At 32.9% G+C, this 12238-nt stretch overlaps 1 protein-coding gene across 1 annotated transcript; it reads left to right on the top strand.

The window, feature by feature from the left end:
• The first annotated feature begins 3868 nt into the window (after window positions 1-3868).
• Window positions 3869-7252, top strand: LOC132313553 (BTB/POZ domain and ankyrin repeat-containing protein COCH). The gene is made up of 2 exons (XM_059812367.1): window positions 3869-5061; window positions 5888-7252. The coding sequence occupies exons 1-2, from the start codon at window positions 4594-4596 to the stop codon at window positions 6878-6880; spliced, it is 1461 nt and encodes a 486-aa protein (XP_059668350.1). The 5' UTR covers window positions 3869-4593; the 3' UTR covers window positions 6881-7252.
• Window positions 7253-12238: the final 4986 nt, after the last annotated feature.

The raw sequence follows: 12238 nt of genomic DNA, 5'->3' as shown, positions 1-12238 counted from the left end.
GAAAAATAAGATTTTTTATTTTATTTTATTTAAGTAGTTTATTAATTTTTCATCAATGTAGAAGTTTGAAGCTTTACCAATATCATCTGTCATATGTGTGCTCGCACCCGTATCTGGGAACCAGGCTTGGTCCTGATTTTCTTCAATTGACATAGCTGCTAAGGCTTTGGGAATGTCATCGGACTGATATGTTTGATTAAAGCGGTGCCAACATCGGAGTGCAGAGTGATTAGGCTTGTTGCAAATCTGGCAATAAAAAGTTTAAGGTTGATATAATAAGTTTTATTATAAATAATAAAATTTAATAATAGGTTAATCATCATTTTAGAAAATGATATTTACAAATCTTTTTTTTTTTTTTTTTAATGATAAATTGATACTAATAATAAAATTAAGGTACATAGTATGACTAATATTTAGATAAGAGAAGAGATAATAAAAAATATTTAATAAGAAATGAAAATTTTAATAAAAAAGGATAAAATAATTTTTTACGATAAATTTGTCCCTAATTATAACAAATTAATAGTTCAAGAAAGTATTTTTTAGTTCAGGATAATTATTTATAAAAAGGTTAATAGTTTAATGGAGTTTATTACACTTTATCCATTATTATATGATAGGCATTACATGATCTCTGTAGTCACAACTTGTTATTTGTTATGCAAAATAAAATTGACCAGTTTATTTGGGTGACATATTATAATTATCAGGATGGTATATTTTTTAAATAAAAAAAAAAAATTGAAATTTACTTGTAGATGGCACGAGTCCCCGTATGAATGACTTACTCCCAAGACACGGCCCGACACCTTTTCTTATGCTCTAAATTCTGCTCTGCACCCCTCCACTCCTTTTCATTATTTTGCTACTGTACTATATAAGGACCAAGAAACAATTTTAGGAGGGGTAAATTTAAGTTATCTTTTACCTCCTCTCCCTAAACTTGTCTCCTTCGCATATTATAAATTTAGTTTCGTAATTATTGTGGAAAAGTTTGTATATATGCAAATAATTTAAACATATTGAGCACCATCCAATTTATGAGATAGAGCTAGAAATATTAATGATGAATTGTCTATCACTATTTGATAGAATTTAAAGTCAAATATGACCATTTTCTACTTTCAACGTTAAAAAAGTTGGTTTAAGTTTTTTCAAGATTTTAGAACATTTTAATTGAGTAATAACAATAATCCAAGTTAATGTTGTACAATTGATGTTGAGAATTGAGTTGTTTATATCTCTGTGTGTGTGTGTGTGTGTGTGTGAATAAAAGTCATTAGTAGATACTTGGATGAAATGTTATTAAATTATTTTAGGCCTTGTATCAAATTCAACAAAGTTTTTGGATTGAACAAAAAGACGAGGTTGTTAAAGATGTTAACTCCCTCCAACTCATTTGGTGTCGGTTTGGTCCATTTTTTGTTAAGATCTAGTTAAATTCCTTCTTTATTACACACAATGGATGCACCATCATCACGTTTATGAAAAAAAAGATTTCACTATTATGAGTCAAAGAAGAAACTATACAACAAGATGTCAAAACCTCTCTTACTCTTCCATAACACTCTTGAGACTACATCTTTATACTTGAGAATTACATGTACTCTCCTTTCTTCTCATAATATTCACCCTTATATCATATTAGTATTCAATTCTAAAATAACAACCCAATATGTCACAATTTCTTTCTCAAATCTTTAGCATCTTTTCCCCAATCTTTTGACTTCCAAAACTAATTAAGAACCCCAATTAAATTGAATCCGAACAACTTGAACATGTACCATCTTCATTCAACCCAGTTGAACTAATTGCAAATAACTTGAACATGTTTACTTTTGTAAGAACGCTTCTCGCTCACTGAATTTGAGTCACAAAACCCAACAATCTTCACATTTTTTAGTCACAAAACCCAATAATCTCCACATTGGCTTGAATTTGATCTATACGTGTTCCTCTATAACTCTACCTTAAACAATGATCTCTTTATAACTTCATATCAACTGAAAATCTCTTTACCTCAAACCAAACACTACGATAAAATTAAGAAATAATTTATCAATCTCCATATCTTCTCAAATTTCATCATACTCCATCTTCTATATAAATTATAATAGATTTTTTTTTTTCTTCTTTTCTAATATAGCCCAAAAGACTTTAGTCATCCAAAGAAAAAAGAGGTTATGGAAATTTAGAAGGGATAAATTTAAATTATATATATAGGGGACATATGCCCCCACTAAGCCTCACACTAGTTTGTCCTTGGCAGTGGTGGACCACACGAGGTTTAGTTGGGGCAGCTTAGTATTTTGATTTTATATGTAGAATTATTTTGTACTATTAAAAATATTTCAAGATAAACTCATTAAAGTCTCAAAAAAAAACTCAACAATATTCTAAAGAAAATCTTCTTAACTCTAAATTCATAAGAGAACTATAACCATTCTTTTGATATTATCAATTTATAATTTAATTTTTGCATTTATTATTTAAATTAAAGACTGCTCCCCCTGAAGTAAATATTTGTCTCTGTCGCCATGTTGGGTCAGTTGGATGAGGATGGTGTGCATGCGGCTCAAGATAAGTCTGATGAAAATTTTGTTGGAAAAAAACCAAAGCAAAAGCGATAGCCGTACATATAGTAGCCGTGAGTTAATAAAGAGCAGTCAAAATCGTAAATATTAATTAGTGCTGCTTAATTGGATTGGTCATAGGCTTGCTTCTATAACTTGTAGTAGAAAGTTTTGTGAGACAACTTAAGGAACAAAGAAAATTATGGGGTATTTTTACTAAGCATTAACATAAAAATAAAATTATAAAAATTGTAATTTTAATGTATTAATGATTTTATATACATATAAACAATGGTAAGATACGCTGATCTTCTTCTACTTGAGTAAAAATACAGTGTGTTCCCCATATAATACTAAAAAATATACACTCTGCTACTCTTGAGGTTTATGTATTGCAAACACTTTTTTCTTTCCATTACGGCTGGTCAACGTCAAAGTTGTTTACTCTAGCAAAATAATTGTTTAAAATTCTATTTTTTTTATTATATATAAGCTAATATAAACATTAAGGAAAATTAGTAAAATTATAAAATAAAAAATACTAATAAATTAGATATCTAGAACTTTTTAAAACTAGGAAAGATATGGGAGGAATCTCCATTTTGATAAATGTACTACACTTTTAAAATTAAATAATATTAGTGTCTAAGTTAAAATTGGCTATGTGTGTGTATATATATTTATATTAAATTCAAATAGAGTTCACAGTAACAATCATGAGGTGCACATCAGGATAGCCTTAAACACTTAATTTTTAACAAATTTAGACATTAATCAGTGTGAAAAATTGACTTGAGAGACTAATGCTGTGTTTGGTTGGAGGGAGGGATTGAGAAGGGATGGATGAGATGGTGGATAAAAATATTTTTTCGTGTTTGGTTGGAGGAAAGGGAAAAGAGAGGAAGCAAGGAGGGAAACATCCCTCCTTTCTTTGTATTTTTCTATCCGCCCAAAATTGGGAGGAAGAAGAGAGAGAAAGAAGTAACAATTAACAAAAAAAATATATATATATATTTTCCATTTCTAATCTTCCTATAAACTTGGAATAAATATAGAAATTTTATAATTTTAAATAATGAGGGTATATTGGTAAAAAAAATATAAAAACCCTTTTTCTCTTCTTTCCAACCAAACAAAAATAATATGTCACCTCATCCATCCTTTTTACTATCCATTCCATCCAACCAAACAAAATTTGAATGAGACATCTTTCCTTCCCTATGGATGCCTCATCTATCCCTTCTCCTTTCCCTTTCATCAAATTTTTTATCCCTCAAACCAAACGGAGTATAAGAAAATTTTAGAATATTCGGAGAATTATAGGTCTCTTTGAATGTTTTGATGCTGAGAAATTTTGAGATTCTGTACTCTGAATTATTGTAAAGCTTCTTTAGAATGCAGACGATGATCAATCACAACAGCACACACCAAAAAAAAAAAAAAAAAAAAGTTTAAAAGTTTTACCAAGTTAATATGCTAGCTAGGGTCTAAAAGTTCTTGTACGCTCATTATAAATATACTTATCTTCCACGGGAAGTTTACTCGTGTAATTAGAAAGTAAGTCAAGCACCAAGTCCATCGTCATCTTAACATTATTGAATTTCTAATTCCTGCATTTTAGACCCTCTCTCTTTCTCTCTCCATTTTTTCAATCAAATTTATTTATTCTCTTTTTAAAATAGCTCAGCCGCCCGCGATGGCCACCCAAATTGCCTAGATCTCTCTCTTTCTTTCTCTCTCTAAAAATATCTAACTTCGCACCACCATACATCCATCAAGAGAATCTAACAAGAAATAACAGTAGTAGTACTACATCCATCGCAGACTAGAGGAAGATCAGAGATGAAACCACCAAGCTTTTCTCTAATTATCATCCCATCCTTCCATCTCTTACCCTTCACCTCCTCCTATTAATCAACTACCCATATATATATAGATATAGATATATATATATATATATACACACACAATCACTCTCTCTCTCTCTCTCAATAATACAACAACAACATCATCGATCATGAGCCTTGAAGACTCCTTAAGATCTCTCTCTTTAGACTATCTGAACCTTCTGATCAACGGCCAAGCCTTCAGTGATGTAGCCTTCAGTGTAGAGGGTCGTCTAGTCCATGCCCACAGGTGCATCCTAGCTGCCAGGAGTCTCTTCTTCAGGAAGTTCTTCTGTGGGGCCGAAGCCCAAGGCGACCCATCTGGCCCCAGGATGGGCGCGTTGGCGGCGTCTTCCCCGAGGGCATCCAATTCTCAGGTGATACCTGTGAATTCAGTGAGCTATGAGGTGTTCTTGTTGATGTTGCAATTCTTGTACAGTGGTCAAGTCTCAATTGTGCCCCAGAAACATGAGCCAAGGCCTAATTGTGGCGAGAGAGGCTGTTGGCACACACATTGCACCTCTGCCGTTGATCTTGCTCTTGATACCCTCGCTGCCGCTAGATCTTTTGGTGTCGAACAACTTGCACTGCTCACTCAGGTTAATTCCCCATTCATGTTTTTCGTCACCACTTCTACTTATTTGTGTTTCTCTCTTTCTCTCTGGACTAGACTATTTGTATGTGATCATACGAGTTTTTGTTATTTGCCCAATTAATTACTGGGTTTGAATTTTGGGAAGTGGATGAGTTTTGTAAGGTGGGTTTTCTATTTTTTAACTGTATATATTATTTTTGTGATCATGAGTGGGTGGGTTTTGTTTTTGTCCAATAATATCCGTTTTTCTTCTTTGAAGTACAAGGGTTTGATCTCACAGATCATATCTTATCTATTACGGAGTATTACTATCTTGTTTCTGTAACGCGATTGATTTTTACTTTTCAGTTTCTTTTTGCATCGTTTGGTCCAGCTACAGCTCCCTCAACAGATCAAAATCAGATATTTTCTTATCATTTTAATGGAAGATCGTTGTTCTTCTATGTTACTGTCAGATTTGAAGTTCTTGTCTTTGATTATTTGATGTACCATTACTTGAATTGTGTTACTCGTATCTTCATGTTCCACACCAATAACTTTCTAAATTTAGATATTGATCTCTAGTCTTGTCTTCCATAGTGATTGCACCAATCTTTCCCAGACAATCTACTTTCCTCATTTGGGTTTCAGATTGCAAAACAAAAACGAACTGTCACAGCAACATCTAACCACAATTTTCAGCAACCACACCATTTATATAGTTACAAATGTTAATACCATTTCAATGTAAATTTTAATTATATATTCTGTTCAACCAATTAAGGTTCACAAATGCAAAACTTATTACACAAAGATTCACAAATTTTATTTTATTTATTGGTGTGTTGCAGAAACAATTGGCAAGCATGGTAGAGAAGGCCTCAATTGAGGATGTAATGAAGGTTCTGATAGCTTCAAGAAAGCAAGACATGCACCAACTATGGACTACTTGTTCTCATTTGGTAGCAAAGTCTGGCCTCCCACCAGAAGTCCTAGCCAAACACCTCCCCATCGACGTCGTTGCCAAAATCGAAGAGCTCCGCCTCAAAACATCACTTGCCCGTCGATCCCTCATGCCCCACCACCACCACCACCACGACGTCGGCTCTGCAGCCGACCTCGAAGACCAAAAAATCCGTCGAATGAGACGGGCACTTGACTCATCCGATGTGGAGCTTGTCAAGCTCATGGTCATGGGTGAAGGCCTAAATCTTGACGAGGCATTGGCCCTACATTACGCGGTTGAGAATTGCAGCCGGGAAGTCGTCAAGGCCTTACTTGAGCTAGGGGCGGCAGACGTCAACTACCCGGCGGGGCCAGGCGGGAAAACCCCACTTCACATTGCAGCCGAAATGGTGTCACCGGACATGGTGGCAGTCCTCCTCGACCACCACGCCGACCCAAACGTCCGGACCATAGATGGAATCACCCCTCTCGACGTGCTCCGAACCCTAACCTCAGATTTTCTCTTCAAAGGGGCTGTCCCGGGGCTAGCACACATTGAGCCTAACAAGCTTAGGCTCTGCCTTGAGCTCGTCCAATCCGCAGCTTTGGTGATTTCGCGCGAAGAAGGAAATGGAAATGTTGCATCTTCCAATACCATTTATCCTTCTATGAGTAGTGATGATAGTATTAGATGCAGCAGCAGTGGCAATGTGGCTAATAACCTTCATCTTGATTCAAGGTTGGTTTATCTTAATCTCGGAGCAGCTCAAATTGGGTGTAAGATGGATGAAGGAGATCACGATCATAACGGGAACAATAATCAGAGAGAAGCCATGAATCATCCACATCAAGGTGGCTGTGAACCCGCAATATACCACCACCACTCTCATGACTATTAAGGACTCTACATATTATAAATTATATATATATCAAAGACCTGGGCAGGAGGAGCAAAAGTTGATATATAAAAAAATCATGGAGATTATTAATATTGGGTTATATCTCTTATTTGTCATATTTTTGTTTCTCACTTTCTCTCTCGTCTCAATATATATATATAGTTCTCGATTTTTTGTAGTGGGTGTCTTTTTATTTTTGTAGGGGCTTCAAGTACTGTTAATCGTACGCAGTGTTGGAGATTGGAAATTTTGTCATGGGATGATCCAAGAAGTGAAGGAGAGGGACGCAGGTCAATCTTTTCAACCCGGCCTGTCATGTACTGCTTTTGTATTTATTTGGTATATCTAATTTCATGGTCTATTTATGACTTATGAGACCTATCTATATATATAATTCAAAATTATATATATATATATGCCTATGTCATATAAAATTATATTTACACTTTCATACACATTATAGTTGAATTTTTGTACTCGTTCATATGCATGAACTTCATATATAATGAAGTGATGTTTTGATTTTCTTATGCTAGTGGGGCTATAATACATGGTCTTCTCTAAGGCTTTGTTTGGACTTGGATTATTCTAATGAGAGGAATGAGCTGTCCCATCTCTTTTTACTTATTTCGTTTCTTCCTCTCATGGATTCGGAGAAACATGATAAGGTTTGGGTGACTAATTTATAATTTTAAAAAAGAATAAAGAAAAATCATTTGGCTATGGACAAAATGATTGGTTGTTGTCATGCATGAATGAAACATTGAGCGTAACCAAACGACAGCTTGATTTATTGATAATATCTTATTCTGGATTCTATCCGTGTAAATCCTCTTTGTTGTCCCCCCTTTCCATTTTTGGGCTCTCTTATACTTTTGTAGAAAGTTTTTTTTTGATAGGAATTAGTTGCATTATGTATCCTAGGGTTTTTTTTTAGTGTTCTTTCATTAAAACCACTGGGTAATTGTCCTGTTTGAGTTCATATAGTTTTAACTAATTTATATTTCTTCCTCTCATGTGTTACATGCATGAAAATCTGTAAACTCAGTTCTTCAAAACTCATATATCCTTGAAATATATATAGTCATAAATAAATCCTTTCTGGAGAAGTCATTTTGAAATGGAAAAGAAATCCAAAATTTCTTGTGAAACTCTTGGGGGTTGAATGTTCGATTCTTGGTGGAGGCAAAATATGTATAGAGGTACTTAAGAGTGTTGAAGTGGTTAATTAAGTGGATCACATTGTAAACTGAAGCTGTATCCTAATCAAATCAATCCTTAGAAATACATACACACACATATATATACAAGAATTAAATATTAGTTCCTAGTCTTCTAGTTCAATCTTCTGATATGTGTGATGAGTGATACTTGAAACTACTGAATGCATATGTTGGTATGTGATTCACCAATTATCATATAAATAAATTTATTATATAGTCTCATAACCAGTGTAATGTGATGATAGAAATTTAATGAAGGTGTGTAATATGTATCTCTAGGATTCTAGAAACTAATATATATTGTAGCTATCTAGCTCACCAATTACCTGCTCAAGTGGTATGGGAATAACACTACTAGGCACCAATTTAGAGATTAGAATTCGAAAGTCCTTCTGGCATTATTAACACAGTTTGGAGTAGTGGGGTTTGAGCTCATAGAAAAGGGATATAGGGATTCTTCTAATTTTTTTTGGCATTTATATATATATATATAAATAAAAAATTTATTTGTAGCTCATGATCATGTCAATCTCATTTTGCTACAACTATATATATATATATATATATATATATATAGTTGTAAGTCGACCTAGCCTTCCATTGGGCCATATCATTTCATGTTCTCCCAACACCTCTATTATTGTAAATATCTTTCCTCCTTGCTCCTAGTGGTACCTTATGTAAGTGCTATAGTTTATGTTTGTGTAGTTTTTAACTTTATACACTACACATATGCTGCAACAAAATCTGCATTTCTTATGTTATCGATTTTAATTTCATGATTCATTTATCATTATTGTTTGTGTTTTTTTATCTAATAATGCATGTTAGGCACTTAGATTACATATACTGAAGGTGGTTTGCATTATATTTGGCAGATGAAGAAGTATGTATAGAAATACTTCTTTCCAAAGATTTTAAAAAACACAAAATCACTATAATTTATGAAAAGTAGCTTGATATATATATATTAGATGTGGATATATATGTTCTTGTACATGCTGTCATCTTACCATAAAATTCTGATTGATAAATTTGTCAATATTGTAGCACATATCAGTCTTCTCTCAACACTAAATTTTTGTGGTTTTGAGGAATAATGCTCTTCACTGAGAGGATCACAGGAAAATAAAGACAGTTTGGAGGCTTCCAACTAGTTGGTGTTAGAATGTCGTGTACTTCCTTCCATTAGTCTCTGAACACTAAAACATTGATTTGCGTTTTACTGTAGATCTTTTCTACTGCAGACAGACTGGAACTAAAAAAACTACACACAATAAGAAATATATATATTAAGGCAGTTATAAGGGAAAGAACTCTAAATATGAAAATAAAAAATTAAATAAATAAACTAAATTTTTTTTGAGTTTTTTTGTAGCACTCGATATATTTCCTTATTTTTCCAGCTCCATTCCTTCATGTGTTCCCTTCTTTATTTTCTACCATAAACTATCTTGATTTATCTTCTTAATTTATCTCCTCTCTTCAATAATACTTTATATTAGTCTGACCATTATAGTTTTAATAAGTAGGACAAATATGCTGTGTTTTACCAAATATATATATCTAAAACATGTCTCTTTAATGCATAAAGAAAATTTATTACAAATTATAAGAATAATCATGTAAGAATAGAAGAAAGGATAGCTCATGAAAGAAAAATTCATGGAGGATTTTCTATATATATATGTTTTGAAATGTTAGTTCTCACTCCACATGCAACCATTATCAACCCTAGCTAGTCAATTAAATTGTTGCCTTACGGTTTCTTGTTTTCCCTAGTTAGCTAGTCACCATCAAATGCATTTTTAACTAAAGTGAAAAATAGGAGTAGATCTAAAATGATGTAGAAAAAGAAGAGGAGAATGAAGTATATGTTTGGTTCTTGTGTAAAGTTAATTTCAATTATAGCTCACAGTAGGGCTTTCCTTGTACTCATTCTTCATAAAATGCTGACATGTCGAAGTATCTGTGTAATAGGGCACATATGATAAGTGGCCAGCATGTTTGAAGTGACTCAACACTGACATTTCCTTAATCCATTGTCGGTTCTTTACGATGGATTTACCATTTTCCTACCCTTCAAATAATTTAAAACACTGAAAAAAAGAAAAAAGAATATAAATTTTAAAAATAAAGAAAAGAGAGAGAGAGAGAGTAATTTAAGAACACGTTGTGCTTTCCATTGCTTTGGGGTGAGTAAATCATGAGTATCTGTTTGTCATAAATTTGTTGGCTTTTGTTCTAATACTGCTCTTCAATATCACTTTGTTGGTTTTGCTCCTTTGATATCTTTTTGTTGGAAATAAGTGCCCTAAACACACAACACTCATATCCAAGGAAGAGAAGAGGATACCATAAGGAGGAATACTTAGAAAATTATTATTTTTCACTTTTACTAATTCATCTTATTCTTCTGCTCACCTATAAAATAGGTCAATTACATGAGTTTATATAAGATTCTAAGCATGTGTAACCTTTAAATGTCTATAACTCTCATTACTCCAACTACCATAATCATTAATAGCATAACTCCAACTAGCATAGTATTTAGGAGGCTTAATTCTCATACCTCTTAGTTTTATATATCATTTTTCATCAAAACCATTTACTACCCCACTAACATGAAATGCATACATGCATCATGTATACCAAATACTTGAAAATACTAATTACTACAAAAATTCTAAAATCAAGTTTATTTCCAATACTTCCCTTTAAACTTGATTTTTGTAACTTGAAAGTAATATTATTGATCTTGTGGGCTTGATCAAAAGTTTGTTAGTTGGTCTTGAGTTCCATCTCTTCAACTGCAACAATCTTCTTAGCCAATGCTTGAATAATGTCTTCTCATGATCAAAATTTATCTTCTTCACACAAGCACTCCATCTGTTTTCTTTCTTCTTGAGATTTCGATACTTTTTGAACTTCACATGTGCTTTTACTTTGGAATAAAAAAATAACTTCATATTCATTTATGTCAATAACAAAATTCTCCAAACCATTTTTCAAAACACAATTTGAGAAATTTTTATCATCCTGAGCTTTAATCTCATACTTCATAGGAACAACTTTCTTCAAGAGAAGTTTGTCATTCTCCACAACATGAACACAATTATCATAATATTTGATTTTTTTTTTCAATTGGGATGAATATGAAGAAATCACAAGTTAATTCATCAAGTATAATTTCTTTTAAGGTGGAATTTGTAACCATACCTGAAGATGTTAATTCACCAACTTCATCAACTTTTGTTGCTTCTTTAGTATGTTTTTCTTCTTTAATTTCTCTTTTCACGTCACTCTCCTCTACTTTTTCAATCTCTTCCTCAACACCTTTCTTTATCTCGTCCTCATTCACCATTTCAAGTTGTGCTTCAAATTCTTCAACTTGATTTGTATTATACGCCTCTTCATTCTCCACAATTTTATCTTCCAAACTTTTATGATCAGCCTTCGTAAACTTATCATCTTCAAAGCATTGTACCCAATACTCTATGGGTAGCGATTCACCTCTATGATTGGAAACGATGGTCTCGAGCATCTTCCAAACACAACTTGGAGTTTTGAACTCTCCAAAATACTCCCAAATTTTTTGATGTATTGCCTTTTGTAATACTACCAATGCTTGCGCTTCTTTCTTCACACGAATTTTGTCGGACATGTCATTCTTTGGCTCTAATCCAATAATATCTCACAAATCACATGCTTTGAGATATGAAGTCATGATGATTCTCATTCTCTTGTAATTAGAGAATATCATTTTCTCACTAAGAAAATATATTTTCTCACCTTCATTATCATCAAGGAGAAATATGTTTTTCTCAAAATGTTAAACTTTCTAGGATCAACTTCGTCAGGCCTTTAGAATCGTCTAGGATATGATCATGAAACCTGTCTCTGATACCACTTTGTTAGCTTTGCTCTTCTGATACCACTTTGTTAGCTTTGCTATTTTGATACCACTTTGCTAGAAATAAGTGGGTTAAACACACAACACTCAATATTTAGGAAGAGGAGAGGATATGGAGGAATACTTGAAAATTTATTATTTTTCATTTCTACTATTTCATCTTATTCTTCTACTCACTATAAAATAGGTCCATTACATGAGTTTATATAGGATTCTAGACAT

The sequence above is a fragment of the Cornus florida genome, unplaced genomic scaffold (genome assembly GCF_030987335.1).
Source record: "Cornus florida cultivar Cherokee Brave unplaced genomic scaffold, ASM3098733v1 CherokeeBrave_3.0.0_Hap2_Chr06, whole genome shotgun sequence".
NCBI lineage: Eukaryota > Viridiplantae > Streptophyta > Magnoliopsida > Cornales > Cornaceae > Cornus > Cornus florida.
This window is presented reverse-complemented; position numbering and strand designations above follow the sequence as displayed.

Bases quoted from the DNA above. Each gene is read 5' to 3' on its own strand.
- LOC132313553 (XM_059812367.1), top strand. From the start codon at position 4,594: ATGAGCCTTGAAGACTCCTTAAGATCTCTCTCTTTAGACTATCTGAAC. The intron at 5,062-5,887 runs GTTAATTCCCCA...GGTGTGTTGCAG, and splicing joins AACTTGCACTGCTCACTCAG to AAACAATTGGCAAGCATGGT.